At 58.0% G+C, this 18,579-nt stretch overlaps 2 protein-coding genes across 2 annotated transcripts; one reads left to right on the forward strand and one right to left on the reverse strand.

The window, feature by feature from the left end:
* Positions 1-1,234: 1,234 nt before the first annotated feature.
* NFKBIE (NFKB inhibitor epsilon) lies at positions 1,235-8,097 on the reverse strand. The gene is made up of 6 exons (XM_082847728.1): positions 7,529-8,097; positions 5,098-5,200; positions 3,920-4,142; positions 2,422-2,510; positions 2,088-2,327; positions 1,235-1,405 (listed from the first exon to the last, which is right to left on the reverse strand). The coding sequence occupies exons 1-6, from the start codon at positions 7,903-7,905 to the stop codon at positions 1,340-1,342; spliced, it is 1,098 nt and encodes a 365-aa protein (XP_082703854.1). The 5' UTR covers positions 7,906-8,097; the 3' UTR covers positions 1,235-1,339.
* A 5,310-nt stretch (positions 8,098-13,407) lies between these two features.
* TMEM151B (transmembrane protein 151B) lies at positions 13,408-18,459 on the forward strand (the record flags this gene model as incomplete). Its single annotated transcript, XM_082847825.1, has 3 exons — positions 13,408-13,533; positions 15,655-16,095; positions 17,326-18,459. 3 exons carry the CDS (start codon positions 13,408-13,410, stop codon positions 18,457-18,459), a joined length of 1,701 nt encoding a protein of 566 aa, XP_082703951.1.
* Positions 18,460-18,579: the final 120 nt, after the last annotated feature.

The following is an 18,579-nucleotide window of genomic DNA, read 5'->3' on the forward strand; positions in this document are numbered from 1 at the left end:
CTGCATCCCAGGCACATCCCCTTATGTTACCATTTCCCCGTTTTCTGGCAGGAAGATGTCTCCTTCCTTCGGTGGCTGGGCAGCAGTTCTGTCCCCGCATCCTCATGACCTTCGGAGGTTCCTTCTGCGTGACCTGGCCCCCGTCTACCTTGCCCCCTCACCCACCCTGCAGAGCCCCACTGCTCTCAGTTCTTCTAATTCACCAAAAGCCTTCCCCTGAAAGCTCTCCCCTAAACCCCTACTCAGGCCTCCCCTGACCACCCAAAGTATGGCCCTACACCCACTCCACTGCTCTCCCTCCCACGATTCTTTTCCTTCCATCGCGACTTGCAATTACATATTTATTTGGATGTTTATGATTTTAATGGCTGCCTCACTAGACTAGGTCTCCAAGTGGCCAGAAACTGTTTTATTCCCACATATTCTATCCCAGCATAGGCCTGACCTAATAGGTGCCTCAAACATATGTGGAATGAGAGAAAACAACATACGAAGCCACGCTCCCTCGTGTCACCCTCCACAGGCTAGCCCTTCTCTCCAGGGTCCTCCAGGGCCGTGGTGAGGCCTCCCACTTGCATCTTCTCACTCCTCTTTCTCTTCCTCCATCCAACTGCATTTCCACAGAAAGGGCAAGGGACTGTGCTGGACAGAGAGGCCTGAGGACCATTAGGCTCCCTACCCTCCCTACAAGGCCCTACCTTGCTCAAGTGACAATTTCCTTCTCTCTGCCTCCACCACAAGGTCACAGGGCAGGCCTGTCTCAAAATCCCCAATGCACACAAACAGGCACACGCACAAAACAACTCGGGGCGGGAGTGGGGCGGGGGGTGTGTGTTTAAAAGTCTCTGCTGTTTTAGTGTCATGTTCTTGAAACTTCCCCATCCCCAAAGGCTCAGTTCAGGGCCTTCTGTGTGAAGTCTTTAAACAACAGTGTTTCAAAGTCCTCCTCAGCAGTGAGATGGAACCCTTTAGGGCCCTGCTCACTCACAGTTCAGTGTCTCTCCTCACTCAGGAGAGTCCATGTTGCCTACCGGCTGGCAGCTTCAAGCTGACCCCACGTGGGTAGAGGCAAGAGCCCCGCCATCTTCAACAGAGGTAAACAGGCTTCTCCCAGGCTGCCTGGGGCTTTGGGGGTCCTTCCATCCACCTGGAAGCTCTTCCTTCCAGACTGGCTCTCTTATTTGCGGTCCCTCCTCTCAGCTCGGGACTGTGCTGGCCCCAGGCTCTGGCCTCAGCAGTCCCCAGGGCACATGGCCTGGGCCCAGACTGTAGCAGCTGTGGCTCCAGCTTTCAGATGGGAAGAGGAGGAGCGTCCGGGACCCTAGAGCCTGTCCCGGCTTCAGTCAGCACACAGCAGTGGCTTCCCAGAGATCTTCAGGTCATCAAAGGGCAAAAGGGCAAAGGGCTGAGGAAGAGGATGGAGAGAAGCAAGATCAGGGCCTGTGGACAAAGGCAGTGATGGGGGAAGGGGGCTGGGAGACCTATTGGGCCCTTTCCTCCCCACCAAGTGTCGTTGAAGGACATCAGGGAACAAATCTTCCTACTAACCCCCAAAACAGTGGTCCCCCAGGGCTTCTAGGGCCTGTTTTTGTTTTGGGAGGAGGGTGTTGGGAAAGGGTACTCACAAAACATTTTGATTATTTTTTTACATCAAACATTTAAAAATGGGAAAGATTCTACAGAAAACCTAGGTTTCATCTCTCTTAAAAAATTCCAAGACCTGGGAATATTGGGCCCACATTCCTCCTCTGCAAGTATCTGCTGAAGTTGAGTAGAGTGACCTTCAGACAAAAGACTGTCTGGTCTCCCGCAGGCCCCACCACCTGGCTCTCTTACACCCAGCCTGCTTCTCTGATGCGCTTTAGCTGCACGGCTCCTGTAGGAGTCCAAGTTTGGGCCCCTGGTCCTGACCAATTAAGAACACAGACTGCGAGAGGGGCAGAGGCTTGCCCAAGGTCCCACAGCTGGTGAGCAGCAGAGCCGTGATTTACACCCTGGGCTCCTAACTCCTTGACCCTTTCAGCTATTACAGCGCCTGTCTCCACGAGGGAGGTCCTGGACAGCAGAGCTGAGTGTCTGCCTCTTACATCCTCAGCCAGGTCCTGGGGAGTCTCGTCCTCCACGTTTCTCAGCAGGGAGTCGGCACCTGCCTCGCACAGGGTGGATGAGATGCTTCTGAGGCCCCGGCCCGCGGCGAGGTGCAGGGGTGTGCACCCGTTGAGCATGCGGGCGTCCACCCGGGCCCCAGCCTGGAGAAGGAACTGCACCAGACCCCGCTCGTGGGTCTCCACGGCCAGATGCAGCGCTGTCTTCCCGCTCGTGCCCTCCTGGGGGGGGAGAAGGGTGTCAGCCAAGGCCCTCAAGAGAAAGCATCCCGGGCCTGGGCCCTGGGCTGGGCAGCACCTTGATTGGCTGCCTCACCTGTGCGTTGATGTCAGCTCCGTTCTGCAGCAGCAGTTCCATAAGTGGCCAGTTCCTCTGCAGGGTGGCGATGTGGAGACAGGCCAGACCTGGGATGGGGTGAGGGTGGGGGCTGCATCCACCAGCTAGCTCTCTCTCCCTTTCTTCAGGGGCCTCCCTTACCCCTCAGTCCCAAGGGACCCCCTGCCCACTCAGTGCCTCTGATCACAGGACTGTTAAAACACAAACCCAAAAACCCCCTCAAAAGTCTGGGGGGAAAGGAACTCAAAGTTTCCACCTTTTCAGAGTCATGTTATTGAAACTTTCACGCTTCAGGGGTCAGGTTGCTGAGTGACACCCCCCCACACACACCGTCCCCCAACACACACACCCTCCCCCATGCACACACACACACTCCCCCAACACATACTCCTCTTCCCCATACACACATACACTCCCCCAACACACACCCCCTCCCCCATGTACACACACTCCCTCAACACATACTCCCCTCCCCCATACACACACTCTCCCCCAACACACAACCCTCCCCCATGCACACACCCTCCCCCAACACATACACCCTCCCCCATGCACACACACACCCTCCCCCAACACATACTCCCCTCCCCCATACACACACACCCTCCCCCATACACCCTCCCCCAACACACACCCCTGCCCCCCCCCACACACCCCCATACACACTTCTCTCCCCCATACACACACACACACACACACACACTCACTCACTCACTCACTCACTCACTCACTCACTCTTTCTAAAACTCTACCTGCCTTCGGGCCGCATCCAAAAGCCACCTTCTTGAGAGCTCTCTGGATCCTCAGGCCCCCAGCCCCTCCCCAGGGGCCACCTCCTCCCATGGGCTCCCCTAGCCTTTTTGCTAGCTCCTTTCTGGCCTGGGCCCCTCTCTGCTTAGAGAACTAGATTCAAATTCACACCCCTCACCTCTTTCAAATCTCTGCTCAAATGTCCGGGCTCCACGAGGGTTTCCCTGACCACCCTGTTTAAAAATCACATCACCCCCCCGCCACTCCAGTCCCCTCACTCGGCTCTACTGTCTCCACAGCAGTGACTGCCCGTTAACCTCCTAGAGGACTCACGTCTTATGTTTATTGTTTGCCTCAGACAGTCTCTGTTTTTCTCACAGATGCAAGCCTGGCTCCTACAATAGTGTCTGGCACATAGAAAGCCCTCAGTACATTTTTGTTGAATAAATTAATGAGTTCATCTAATCTCTATTAAACTGAATATCTTGAGGGAAAAGTTTAGCTCTCTGCTTAGCATACAGTAAGTTCTCAATAAATTCAAAATAGAACTCATTCATTCATTCATTTATCCATTCATTCTTTCTTTAAGCAAAGGTATTCTGAGTACCTATGTGCTTAGAACTGGAGATGCATCATCAATGGACAAGCTGTAACCCTCCCTTCCCCAAGAGTGGGGTCCCTGTCTCCTGTCCCCTCCTCATCTCATGGGCCCTGAGGCTGCCCGCACCTTGCCAGTTTTGCAGCTGGAGGTCCAGGGAGTGAGGCGGTCCTCTGCCTAGCTCTGGCTGCCCTTCCAGCAGGCAGCGGGCACAGGCCAGGTGCTGGCGCTGGCAGGCCACATGCAGGGCCGTGTCACCGTGTCGGTCCTGTAGCACCCGGCTGGCCCCCTTCAGCACCAGGGCCCGAACTGCACCTGGCTGGTCCAGATGTACGGCCAGATGGAGTGCTGTCTGCAGGCACAGAGAGAGGGTCACAGGGCCACTGCAGCATGCTCCCACTTCCAGGAACATGCTAGCGTGGGCACAGAAATTGCCAGAGGCCAGCACCTTCTTTGAGGACTGCTTATAAAGGCTATGTTCCTGGTCTTCCTTCTGTTACCCCCCACCAAGTTCTTGGGACCCCAATTCTGCTGCTGTTTTTGTTTTGTTTTGTTTTGTTTTCTTTGAGGTACGCAGGCCTCTCACTGTTGTGGCCTCTCCCGTTGCAGAGCACAGGCTCCAGACGCGCAGGCTCAGCGGCCATGGTGCACAGGCCCAACCGCTCCGCGGCATGTGGGATCTTCCAGGACCGGGGCACGAACCCGTGTCCCCTGCATCGGCAGGCAGACTCTCAACCACTGCGCCACCAGGGAAGCCCAAGGGACCCCAATTCTGGAGGCAAGATGAGGGGAGTGGCCCCCTGCTCTCCTTTTAGGTCGCCTAAGCCCCTGGCGAAAGGATGGAGTCGGGGGCAGGGTCTAGTATCTCACCTTCTGGGGAGACCTCTGTTACCTTAGGTGATGGGGGGAGGAGACAGAGGCACCAGGTTGGGGGGAGGAGACAGAGGCACCAGGCAGTCTCCACCTGGCAAACTCCTCCTTGAATGCTCTATGCAGAGTCACCTCTCGTATTAAGCCTTCCCTGGCTGCTTCCCACAGACGTTGGTTCCCACAGCAGCTGGCACGCATCTCCATCACAACTCTTGTCACCATGCTGTGTAATTAGGTATTGACACGAGTCCCCTAGCCCAGGCTTGAGCACCTTGTGGGCAGAGGCTGTTTCTTACTCCTCTCTGCATCCTCAGCTTCTAGCCCAGTGTCTGGCATATGATTTCCTGAGAGAGCAGCCTAAGGATGCTGTGCTGCTGCTGGGGATGGCTGCTGGGACAGACACAGGTATCTGGGCTCAGCCCACTCTTTCCACCCACCTGGTAAAGGTTGTTCTGAATGTCCAGGACCTCCTGAGGCAGCAAAGCCAGGCAATAGAGCAGCACAGCCGGGGCCTCATGAATCACCGCCAGGTGGATCAGCCTGGGAGGAAGAGCCAAGGTTTGGGGTCAGGGCCCAGGCCACAGAGAGTGGGCTGGGGTCCTGGAGTTAGAAGGAACACATCAATGTCTAAGCTGCCACCCATACGGGAGGTGCGGGAAGTGAGAGTTTGGGCCAGGAAGTGAGGGTTGGTGTGGGAAGCCAGGATCCTGGGGGTGGGAGCTCCAAGTTCCCATCTCTGGCCTTCAGGAGGGCCTTGGCTGAGTGGGAGTGCGGGCAGGGTGCTGACGGGACAAGGTCCTTCCTGTCCAGCCTGCCCACACCCCGCTCCCCTCTGGCTCCAGGGCCCTGCCGGGCAGCTGCAGGCTCAAAGCCAAACTGAAAGCTGCTGGGGTGGTGCAGAGGGGGTTTCCAGGGCTGGGCTCCCCATCTCTGCCCGCCTCAGCGGGGAGGACAGAGAGGGCAGGGGTGGGATCACTCCCCTCCCCCCTCAGAAACACATTCCAAGAGACAGAAGCTCTTGGCAGAGGAGCAGGAAGCAGGGCAGAACCCTATCCTGCTGCCTCCACGGGGCGGCCAGAGGGCCACTCTTCAGACGGCGGGGCGTGGGAGGGGCCTGACCTGGGGCCCCCGCTCCCGTGCGCGCCTCCGAGGGGAGGTCTGGCAGTGCAGAAAATGTGTGCTTGGTGGGGGATAAAGAGCCGTAACCTGGGGGGCGGGGGGTGGCTAGGAGGGGAAGTTCCAGCCTTGGGGTTTCCCCACATCAGGTGGGGAAAATGAAAGCCGGAGCTGGAGGGTCTAGGCCAGGGACAGCTGCCTCGGGGCATTCGACAGGCAGGCGGGTAGCTCAGCTGAAAGGCCCGTCTGGGCTGGGGAGGGGGCTGCTCGGGTGGGAGGGGCGCTGGCTCTGGTGGCAGGCGAGGCCCAGGAGAGAGTGACGGAGGGAGGGAGGAACCGCGATGGAAATCCCCTCGGCCAGGGCCTGCTCTCTGGTCACATTCCTGCAGCCACCTCCCTCTCTCCCTCAGTCTCCCCTCCTCCCACTTCCTCTTCCCATTTCCATATGTCCCACAGCCCAGACACCTCTGGAGGGAAGAAGGTGCCCCCTCCTCTCAGGGAACCCCCAGGGGAGTCTTGACACCTCTCCCCCCAACCCCCCTTGGGTCTAGACACCACATCTGTCTCTACTAGAGATGGTCAAGGCAGGGGCTGGGAGGTTAACAAAGGAGGGCGGGCTCAGAAACCGCCACCCCCTGGGTCAAAGGTCAGCCATAGGTATTCTGCACGGAGCTCACACAATCTTGGTTGTGGGCCTGAGGGCTGGTGATCTGGACACAGAGTACAAAAAGGCCTAGGGTCACCCACTGGGTCAAGAGACTATCTTTCTCAAAGGCCACCCAGGACCCTTGCATCTCCAAAAAAGCAGGTCAAGACAGATATCTCCTGCCTCCTCAGCCCCATTCATTCCAGCATCCCAGATCTGGGACCCCAGCTCCCCTCCACTCTGTTTCTCACCCCCCCAAATCTCAGCCACTCCCTCTCCTGTCGGTGTTTTCTTCTTCCCGAGGGGCAAATCCTCAACTGGCCAGTCCCTGCCACATAACTGTCTCTTACTTCAACTGCCCCCCAGCCCAGTCTCCACCAAGCTCCACCTGGGCCTGGGGAAGAAGGATGAAGTAAAGGGGTCACACAGGACAGTGAGGGGGACTTGTGGGGCTCAGGAGGTGGAGAGTGTCGGTAAGGCTGACTCTAGCCCTCACTTCCCCTTTCTCAGCAGAGGAGGAAGTTAGCTGGGGCAGCCAGCCGCCTGTCTGTCTGCTGGGGCAACAGTGCCCCAGCCTGGCTCACCTCCTCCTCCTTAGGGCCAGCCTCAGCAATGCACCCTGGCAGCACCCGCAACCCCAGCTTCCTGGGCCCACTGGCAGCCCGTAACTGGCCCCTCTTGTTCCTTGAGACAGGGCATTCTGCGGTCAGAGGCCGGGAATCCCAGATATTGAGCAAACAAGGACGCCCTGTCCCCCAGTAAGGAAAAAACAAAACAAAACAAAACTGGGCTGGTCAGGGGAATTTTCTCTTCCTAGGGATGGGTTACTGATAGATTTCCAAGATGCTAGCTGTGTTTCCAGGTGCCTGGTAAGGGCCCTGCCAAAAGGTGGGGCATGCAGATGATGCCAGGTCCTCCGGACTGGTCCTGGCTACAGCTCCAAAGTGGGTTGAGAGTTAAGTTTGAAAGAGAGAGTGGGGACGGCCCCTTCCAGAGCTGGTGCCTTGAGGGATTCTCACATAGGGGGTTGCGGATCCTGGGGGAGACCCCGAGTTAGCATTGGGAGGGAGGAAGGGATCCTATCTTAGCCTAGCCCCCATACTCACGTGTCTCCGTCCTCGGAGATGTAAGTGAGTGCTTCCAGCTGCTGAGGGCTCAGCGCCCCCGCGGCGGGAAGCCGCGAGTCTGGGGCTGGGTCCTCGGTCTTGGGGTCCCCCAACAAAGACAGGGGCTCAGTGAGCGATGAGGAGCCATAGGTAGAGTCAGCCCGCTCCCCGTCTGTATCTTCCTTCTCCTCTGGCTCCTTGGCGGTTCCCGGAGGATGAGTCCAGGGCTGGGGGCCCCCTCCGTCTGAGGGCCCAGAGGCTGGGGCCGGGGTGGGCTCGGGCAGAGAGCGCAGAGACCGCAGAGAGCGCAGAGACTCGATGCCCGAGTCATACTGGCTCTCATCAGTCTCGTCCGGCCCCTTCCGCGCCTCAGACATCCCCGCGGCGCCGGCCCGCCGGGGCCCGGTCCGAGCAGAATCCGACTCCGCGCCGCCTTTCCGGGTTGCAGGTCCGCCTTGCAGAGCGGGTGCTGGGCCCGGAGTGGCCTTCTTCCCGGGCTGCGGGGGCCCGAGGGGTCGGCGAGAAGCGTGGAGAGGCTTGGAACGCTGGCGGGGTCCTCGGCATCCGCTACTCCGGGCAGCTGGGTAGCCCAGTCTGAGGCGCTCGCTCGCCCCGCCCTCAGGCCCCGCCCCCGTCAGGCGCCGCGCTTCCGGACCGAGGCTCCGCCCTTCGGAATCCCCCTTACCCCGCCCTCTGCGTTGGCTCCGAGTCAGGGGTTCCCCGGTCCTGACTCACTCGTGCGTTATTTCACCCATTCATTCATTCATTCATTTATCCAACCATCCATTCATTCTTTCCCCCTTCCTTCTTCATTCCATTTGTTAATTCCATGCATTCTTTCTTTCCTTCACTTCCTGTTTCTTCATTCATTTTTCTCATTCATTCATTTATTCTTTTCTTTTTTAATGCTTCCTAGGATCTTTTTTTAAATTAATTATTTATTTATTTAGGCTGCACCGCGTCTTAGTGGCGGCGCGCGGGATCTTCGTTGTGGCACTCGGGGTCTTTAGTTGCAGCATGCGGACTCTTAGTTGGGGCATGCTGACTCTATGCGGGCTTCTTAGTTGAGGCATGCATGCGGGATCTAGTTCCCCGACCAGGGATCGAACTGGGCCCCCTGCATTAGGACCACATAGTCTTACCCATTGGACCACCAGGTAAGACCCCATTAGTTTGTTTTTAAAGGAATATTTATTAATCATCTGCATAAGCTGGGCATCCTCTGGGGAGGGCACGTGGGAGGTGGAATGGGGAAGCGTTGCTACCTGTCTCCTGACCATTGCTCTCAATTTCTCTTGCTTTTCCAGGAGACAAAGGGGACACCCATGTCTTTAAAGGAGAACTTCTCCCTTTGGGTCCTGGATAGAGAGTCTCCTGTGTCAACTTCCCAGATCACATAGAATTGGACATGAGGATGTGCTTTTTTTAATAAAAATATTTATTTATTTTTGGCTGCGTTGTGTCTTGGTTGCTGCAAGCAGGCTTTTTAGTTGCGGCGAGCAGGGGTTACTCTTCGCTGCGGTACGGTGTGCAGGCCTCTCATTGCGGTGGCTTCTCTTGTGGAGCACTGGGCTCTAGGTGCGCGGGCTCAGTAGCTGTGGCCCACGGGCTTAGTTGCACCGGGGCATATGGGATCTTCCCCGACCAGGGCTCAAACCCGTGTCCCCTGCATTGGCAGGCGGATTCTTAACCACTGCAACACCAGGAAAGCCCAGGATGTGCTTTTTGAAAGTGATTTTTTTCAGGAAAACTGTTGTCTAAAAAAGCAGAGGGGTCATTCCTCACAGAGATGCAACAGTGGCCTCGGGTGGTGACATCGGGTTAGGGAAGTTTAGTTCCTTATGGTGGGACCAGGATGGGGAGGCCCGAGATATGCTGGGCAGCACTCTGCTGAGGTTCCCTCGGCAGCCCCAGCCCCAGCACATCTTTCCTCCTTCCCCATCCCTACTTTCCCTGGGGCTAAGGAGGATGTAGGCAAACCCCACTCACGTGGTGATCACTGCGCCATGATTTATCCCCTACCCCAAGTTCCAGCAATGCACTGAGAAGGTCATCCCCAAGAAAACATCTCCCTTTTCCATCTCTGGCATTGGGGGAAGGAAGCTGGGGTGTGCACCGGCAGCTACTAAGCAGCTTCCCTACCACCATCCCCATGAAACCTCATTTTATTCATTCATTTGAAAAACATGTATGGAGATTCTCCTAAATGCCTGACATCGTTCTCTCTGCTGGAAGCAAAACCGAGTATCACAGTAACAGTAATAACCAACAACACCCCTCCCCCACAAAAAAATTTTCCCATGGTTCCAGCCTTCAAAAAGCCCCCTCAAAGTTACAACACAGAGTGATTGGGCTAAGATAGGAGTGAAAACAGGGTGCTAGAGAGGCAAAGCATGGGGCCAACTACCCAGTGGGGTGAGAGGAAGGGGAGGTTCCATTTGAACTGGAGATGGGAAGGGAAGAGGGCTGGGAGAAGTACCTAGTCTCTGTTTGGGGAGGGCGTGAGTGGATGGAGAAGGGAGGGGGAAGGGCAGAAGGGAGATGACCCACTGCTCTCCATCCCCACCGACGACCCGAGTGGGGAGGATGTGTTGAGCATGAGGCAGTGAGGAGCCGTGAGGGGAAAGCCCAAGGAAATTGAGGCATCTCCTTCCCTTGGAGTCAGTGTGACTTCAGATGTTCTCAACTTCCTCCCCTGACCTGTTCCTCTCCCAACCTCAAAGGCTGGAGCAAAAAGTACAACCCTAACCACTTGGGTTCAAAATCACCTCCATTTTAAAGTTGCAAGCTGAGTCCCAGAGAGGTGAGTTGGCTTGCCCAAGGTCAAACAATCTGAAAGTGTAGAGCTGCGTTTTCCTGTTCCTAATCCAAAACTTTAAAAATGTTTTCAGTGAAACTTTCTTTCCTTTTTGAAGGTCTAAGGGGTTGGGGACATCTGAGCTCTCTGCAAAGACACAGGAACTCAGGAGTGTGCAGGGACCGCCTCTCTCATACGTACAGAGGCTGATTTTAAGGAAAAACATACCCCAATCCAGTCCAGTGTCTGGCTCTAAACCATAACAGGTGTTTGGCAGCCCCTTTTCTGGCCACATGAGGTCAGCATTGAGTCACTGACTACTTCCAGAATGTAGCCTGTACTAGGGCAGGAAGCCCTTCTGGGGAAAATTTAGGAATGGGAACAGGGACCATGGCAGTGTCATCTGGAAAGATGACCTGGGGACTTTGACTCAGGTCACAGCATGGTCAGGGTCCTGACTTCACTCCCTCAGCTCCAACCTTCAAGGCTGGGCCCCTCCAGTCCTCTTCTCTGTTTTCTGGTTCCCTCTGTGGTGCTCTCACTTCCCATCTATGCCCACTCCAGCCAGGCTCATCTTCAGGAAACAGGCCCAGTTGCCAAGGTGACCAGCCGGTTAGCTGGCTCCTTCCACAGCCCCCTCCTTTCACCCCTCTTTTCTCGGGGCTTCCAAGGAGGGGGCAGGTGTGTGTATGGAGAAAGGGGAGGTGGTCTTTTATCTCTTGGGAGCTCTGGGGTTGGCCAAAAGAAGTCGGGCTACCTCTCTTCCGAAGCCCCCTGAAATGGAGTCAGGAAGGCAGTGGGGCTGGGGGACAGGAGGAAGATTAGAACAACTAAATGGTGAATGTGAAGATCCCATCTGGGTTAGGAAACGCCAGGGTTAGGACCTCTGCTCTCCATCTGCAGTAAGCACTGAACTAGGTGGAGTGAACTGATACCAGAAGAAGGGTTGGAGTTAGCTGTAGGCAGGACTTCCCAAAAATCATGGGTAGGAGAGAGACACTGGAATGAGCCATCAAGTGAGATTCTTCCTCTGCCATGGGGATGAAGGAGAACCATGCCTTTTGGGACCACACCCTCCCTCTGTTTTGGCAGGGAGGATGGACTCACTGACCTGGGGAGGATCATGTAGGCTGGATAGTTCTGAAGTGACAGTCAGGCTGAGCCCCCTTCACCTTCCCTGGAAAGGGAAGAGTAGGAAAATGGAGGCAGGACCAGGAGTGGGAGGTGGGTGTGTGGGTGGAGGCAGAGGCTGTTCTGTCCCAGAGGAGAGGCAGGACCATCAGTGGCCTTTTCCTCTATTCCCAAAGATCAGATATCCAGGCTTTGCCTCAAGCTGACTTCTGACCCCCAGAGATCCCTATGGAAAGGTCTGGATTCTAGGACCACTCTTTGAGTACTAGCAAGTGACCTTGAATAAGTCACTAACCCTCCCTCTGCCTTGGTTTCTTGTGGGTAAATGGGGAAAGTCACTATATGTCAAAGACTTTAATGTAACACATGACACACAACAGGATTCCGCAGTGACTGTGCACACATAGATTGATCAAGTGTAGCCTTTATCCTATTCTATCATAATGATTGGTTTCCATGTCCTCCTTCCCCATTAGACTTTGTGCTCCTTGAGGACAGGAAATTGTATGTTTGCATTTCTGTACAGGGCACACAGTAGGTATTTAATACCTTTTTTTAAGTTAAATGTGATTTTTTAAAAATATATATTTATTTTATTTATTAATTGAGGCTGCGCCGGGTCTTCATCAGGACATACGGGATCTTTAGTTGAGGCATGTGGATTCTTAGTTGTGGCATGCATGCGGGATCTAGTTCCCAAACTAGGGATCGAACCCAGACCCCCTGCATTGGGAGCATGGAGTCTTACCCACTGGACCACTGGGGAAGTCCCTTAATACCTGTTTATTGAATGGATGCATTCAGGAATGAATGAATGGCAGTTCCTTTCTGCCCCTAAGCGGGACAGGGAAAAACACTGTGGGTGGATGGCATGAAGGGACAGGCGACCTGCAGTCACTCAGCCTGGCCTGTGGCCTGTGACTTTGCCTCCTACACCCACAGAAGAAAGTCAGAGCCTTAGAGATTGTCCAGTCAACTTTCTCACTGCCCAGATGAGGAAACTAAGGCTCAGAGAGGGGAAGGCACTCGCCCAAGGTCACACAGCTAATGAGACAGCCAGGATTAAGAATCTGTACTCAGGTTTCCTGATCTCCAGCCTAGGGCTATGTACACACTTCATTGTTTCTCTGGGGCTGTTGTCCTAGGGTAGGAAGATGATTCAGTGAAGGCTGGTTTCAATGTCCCCTCTTCTGCCCTCTGTTAGTCCCTTCTCACATCTAGCTCTAATCCTTTCCTTTTCACCCTATCCCATCCTTGTTCAGATGGGTCTGGCCTCTGAAGTCTGGCTCCTGCCTTAACCCTTTACCATCCAACTGGGAATAAGGCTGTTCCCTAGGGTTCCAAGACTCAATTTCCTTTCCCCACTCTCAGCCCCGGGAACTTGCGGGAACCAAAGATGGGGAGGGATGTTGGTTGAACCGCTGGCGCCCCCTCCACAAACAGACCGAGAGGAGTTTCGGCTTAGATCTTCCTGGGATGGTGCGTGTGCGTGTGGTGAGCAGGGCTGGGAGTGGGGAAGGGGTGCGCGGAGCCCCTGTTGCTTTTCCCCTTTGGGGTGGCCATTAGGTAGGCTTGGGGAAGGCGGAGTTTGGGGGGCCGGGGGCGGGGCTCTTGCGCTGGGAGGAAGGGGGGGGCGCGCTGGCTCCAGCTCGGCTCAGACAAAAGGCGGCGGCGGGAGCGGGCGGGAGGCGGAGCGGCGCCGCGAGGGCCTCAAGGTGACACCCACCCCCGGCCCCGGCCCCCCCCGGCCCGGCCCCCCAGCCCGCCTCCCCATCCCCATCCCCGAGCCCCTTACCCGTGGTGCCCTTTCCCGGCCCCCTCCCCCCGGCGGGGGGTGGGGAGCAGCGAGGGCCCCGCCCCCTCCCGCCCCTTCCCCAGAGCCGGCGCAGGATGCCCCCGGCCCCCGGCAGCCCCCCGGGAGGCCCTGAGCTCGACGCGCCCCCTCTACGCCATGTCCCCCCCTGGCTCGGCCGCGGGCGAGAGCGGCGGCGGCGGCGGCGGCGGCGGCGGCGGCCCCGGGGTCCCGGAGGAGCCCACGGCGGCGGCGGCGGCGGACGAGGGCCCCGCCCGAGAGGAGGTGAGAGCCGGCGGCGCCCCTTCCCCCGGCGCGGCCGCAGCCTGACCCCCATCCCCCGCCGCGCGCGGCCCCCGCCGGTTCCGCCGCAGCGCGGCCGGCGCCCCGCACCCCGAGCCGGCCGCCGCAGCCGCAGTCCCGCCTCGCTGCCCCCACCCGGCGGCCGGAGCTGTCCGCGGTGGCAGGGAAGGGGCCGCGCCGGGGGCGGGGCTCGGGGGTCCCGGGCAGGGGGAGGGGCCTAGGGGCGGAGCCTCGCGGATCCCGGGCTGGTGGGGGTGGGGATGGTGTCCGGGATCCCATTTCGCGGAGGGGATGCTATCTCGAAGGCCAGGCAGGGTGACTTGTAGGGGCTGCGGAGGCAGGAGAGTACCTGCCAGTTCCACGGGGGAAATGGTAGTGTTAACGTGAGTTGGGGCCCTAAAAAGGTCAAATGTGTGCAGAGGCGATCTTCCCCCTGGAGTCACTGGGAGTGTGTGCGTGGGGGATGTGCGCCTCTCTCTCCCCATATCCATGCAGGCCCCCCTCCAGGGAGCCCTGAGCCCAGGAATCCTTCCCAGTTTTGGTAACCAGCACATCCCTTGTTGGGGGTCCTACTCTTCAGTCCTCTGAATCTGGAGACAAAAGAAATGGAGGAGAGTACCAGGGGCTCCTCCATCTCCCATGCACACTGGTGCACACATTGCACACGGCACTGGGGCAGAAGCACACAGGCAGGACCCGCAGGCAGAGCCCCTTCCACACGCCCTCTCACTGGGAGAAGTGCACACTCAGGCACACCAAGGGGCACATATGCTCCCCTCGCAGGACAAGGCTCTCTGAAAGGCACACATCCCCTAATCTTGTTTGCATGTGCTGAGTACTGTTTCCCAGCGCACCTACCTATCTGTACTTCCAGATCTTTCCTCGGATTTCACACCGGGTCCAGGGCCTGCTGTCTGTTACTGTGCCCTTCCTCTCCACCTTTCTCTCCCTTCCCTTGGCTAGCCTCCAGGTCCGGCCTGGGGAATTGAAAGAAAAAGTCAGGATCTCAGCAGGAGGGTGTGTGGAGGGTTCCTAAAGCTAGACAGTGGGGGGAGGAGAGGGAAAGCCCAGGCTGCCACCAGAAATCCGACTCAGTACTCATCATTGAGCGGCTGTGGGCGCCAGCACCCAGGATGCACAGGGAATGAGGCCCTGCCCTCAGGAGCACCCAGTCTAGTGGAGGAGCCACACACGTAAATAACTCACCGGGACAACTGGGGGCCAGAGCGTGATAAGTGCTTTAATAGACCCCCGAACCAAAATAGTTTTCTCTTGACAAATGGCTGGGCTGCGAACATCTCCCTCCCTGCCCCCCCCCACCCCTGTCCCACATCCCCTCTCCCCAGCCACATGCCTCTGCCCTTCTGGATATATCCTCCTGGACCACTTGCTGCTCAGGGACACAAACCCCCCTGCCTTTTATCTTAGAACAGGGGTAGGTGTTAGGGAGACTCACAGGGGACCTGGGGTCCAGAGTATGGGGAAGGAGACAGGGCTTGGGGTTTCCTGGGAGGTATGAGGCTAATTGTCTGTGAGGGACGGGGAGGCGGATGGGTCAGAGGAATTGGCTCCTCCTAGGTTCTGGAAGAAGGGAGGGCCCCACCTGTGAAGTGGGAAGGTGATGTCAGTGGGCCCCTCTCCCCTTTCCTGGAATACCTGGAAGGGGTCCATGCTGGGGACCTGCCTTCTCTGATGCCTATCTGTCCTCCCTGTCTTCCCTATGCACACCTTCTCCTGTTTCATTGCCATCTCTGTGTCTGTCTTTGGACTCTGTTTCTCTGGGTGCCATCCTATCCATCTGTGTCTTCTCTGCCACCTGGGCCTTCTCCCTCCATCTCTGGCTCTGATCCCTCTGCCTCTGCACTTCTCTATACTGGTATTCCGTCCCTCTTTCCTGTCCTCATGGCTCATTCTGGGTTACTTCTGTGTTAATCTCTGGTCCTGGCCTCCCATCTTGGTCTGACTCTCTCTGCACATTCCTGTCTGTCTCTGCCTGTCATTGCCGGTGTCGGCCTCTGGCCCGCCATCCATCTCTGTGCTGGGCCTTGCCACTCCGTCTCACTCCACACTCATCTTGGCCCCTTTGCCTGCCCTTCTGAGCAGCAGCGTCCCATCCAGCCCTCTTTCACCAAGTCCCTCTGCCGTGAGTCCCACTGGAAGTGCCTGCTCCTCTCGCTGCTCATGTACGGCTGCCTGGGGGCCGTGGCCTGGTGCCACGTCACCACGGTGACCCGCCTCACCTTCAGCAGCGCCTACCAGGGCAACAGCCTCATGTACCACGACAGCCCCTGCTCCAACGGCTATGTCTACATCCCCCTGGCTTTCCTGCTCATGCTGTACGCTGTCTACCTGGTGGAGTGCTGGCATTGCCAAGCCCGCCACGAGCTGCAGCACCGCGTGGATGTGAGCAGCGTGCGGGAGCGCGTGGGCCGCATGCAGCAGGCCACGCCATGTATCTGGTGGAAGGCCATCAGCTACCACTATGTCCGCCGCACCCGCCAGGTCACCCGATACCGCAATGGAGACGCCTACACCACCACCCAGGTGAGGAGCTGGAGGGGAGCAGAGGCCAGTCCAGATGGGAGGGGGTGCTGGGACCCTGCTCGACTGTCCTCAGGGGGAGGAGCACAGGCAGCAGTGAGTTCTTGTGGGCACTGCAACAGGAGGACAATTAACACCCACCGTAATTATAACGGCAAACACTTACTAGCAGCCAGGGTCTGCTCTAACTACTTTACAAATGTCAAATCATTTATTTAACCCTCATGATAACCCTATGAGGTAGGTAACTATTACCCCCATTTTACAGATGAGGAAACTGAGGCTTGGAGAGGTTCAGTAACTTACCTAAGGTCAAACAGCTAGTGTGTGGTGGAGCTGGGATTTGAACCCTGGCAGTCTGGCTCCAGGGTCTGTATGGTTTAGTGCTTAATGGTTGGAGGTGTTTCACATGCACAGCCTCACAGGCTGATTAGTGAGGCGCCTGCTACCAAGTCCTCTTTCACAGTTAAAGAGACCTGAGCTCAGTGACTTGCCCAAGTTCTGCAGCTTCTAAGTGGTAGTGCTAGACGCAAACTCAGGGCTGTGGATCCCAAGTGTGAGGCTCCCAGAGGTGGGGGTCAGCTGGCAAAAAGGTGGAGGTAGGCCTGGGAGGCATGGAGGGGGTGTCAAGCAGCACTCCGTATACCTGCTGGGATTAGGCATATTAGAGCCGTGGTGGAAGAGATTTTCCCAGATAAGGGGGACCTCTCCACTGTCTCAGTATTGGGCTGGGTAAACAAAGCTTGGGCCCTGTGAGGATCAGGAGGGAGGCCGGGTACTAGCTAAAGGTGGCAGCAGGGAGACCAGAGACAAAGGGGGTCCACAGGGACCTCCTCTGGGGGGCCCATTTGGAAACACACTTGTAAAAGGGAAGACGGGTAGGCTGTTTGGGGTGATGAGGGGGCAGCGTGGGACAAAAGATGCTGTGGCAAAAGGATCAGGCAGGCCGGAGGGACAACGCAGGGCCTGGGACTGACCCCTAGACGGAGCAGGGCTTAGTGAAAGTGAGAAGGCACATAAGTAGGGATGAGTTCCTAGCCCCGCCCTCATCTCTAACTCACTGATGAAGCTGAGGGCCTCAACGTCTCTATAAACCTGGTAAGATCTTACCTGGCCCCAACCGGGAGCTAAACCAGGACAGGCTGAGGGTTTGATCCGGCGCCAAGAGCAGTGATGGGGCGGAGGAGGGTAAGCGGAGAGAAGCGACTCCTGCCGCCTTCCCTGGCGCCACAGGTCTACCATGAGCGCGTCAACACGCACGTGGCCGAGGCCGAGTTCGACTACGAGCGCTGTGGCGTCCGCGACGTGTCCAAGGCGCTGGTGGGGCTGGAGGGCGCGCCTGCCACGCGCCTGCGCTTCACCAAGTGCTTCAGTTTCGCCAGCGTGGAGGCCGAGAACGCGTACCTGTGCCAGCGTGCGCGCTTCTTTGCCGAGAACGAGGGCTTGGACGACTACATGGAGGCGCGCGAGGGCATGCACCTCAAGAACGTGGACTTCCGCGAATTCATGGTGGCCTTCCCCGACCCGGCCAGGCCACCCTGGTACGCCTGCTCGTCGGCCTTCTGGGCTGCGGCGCTGCTCACGCTGTCGTGGCCACTGCGCGTGCTGGCCGAGTACCGCACGGCCTATGCGCACTACCACGTGGAGAAGCTTTTCGGCCTGGAGGGCCCGAGCTCGGCCAGCGGCAGCGCGGGCGGCGGCCTCAGCCCCAGCGACGAGCTGTTGCCCCCGCTCACGCACCGCCTGCCGCGGGTCAACACGGTGGACAGCACGGAGCTCGAGTGGCACATCCGCTCCAACCAGCAGCTGGTGCCCAGCTACTCGGAGGCGGTGCTCATGGACCTGGCGGGGCTGGGCGCGCGCTGTGCTGGGGGCGCGGCAGGAGGCTACGCGCCCACGTGCCGCTACGGTGGGGTGGGTGGCCCAGGCGCAGCGGGCCTGGCCCCGTACAGGCGCAGCTGCGAGCACTGCCAGCGTGCCGTCAGCAGCTCGTCCATCTTCTCGCGCAGCGCTCTTAGCATCTGCGCCAGCCCTCGGGCCGGACCGGGGCCTGGCGGCGGGGCGGGCTGCGGGGGCAGCCGCTTCTCCCTAGGCCGCCTCTACGGCTCCCGGCGCAGCTGCCTGTGGCGCAGCCGGAGCGGGAGCGTCAACGAGGCGAGCTGCCCAACCGAGCAGACGCGGCTGTCCAGCCAGGCCAGCATGGGGGACGACGAGGACGACGAAGACGAGGAGGAGGGCGGGCCGCCGCCGCCCTACCACGACGCCCTCTACTTCCCTGTGCTCATCGTGCACCGGCAGGAGGGATGTCTGGGCCACGGCCACCGGCCGTTGCACCGCCACGGCTCCTGCGTAGAGACCTCACTGTGACCCCGGGGCCCTGGACCGGCCCAACGGCCTCCTCACTGCCCCTCGCCGGATGGTGCTCCCTGCGTGTAGCGGGGGGAGTCAAGAATGTGGCCGAGGCTGTGCTGGGCACGGTGCGGGTGG

This window comes from Leucopleurus acutus (assembly GCF_964270905.1).
Source record: "Leucopleurus acutus genome assembly, chromosome: 10".
NCBI lineage: Eukaryota > Metazoa > Chordata > Mammalia > Artiodactyla > Delphinidae > Leucopleurus > Leucopleurus acutus.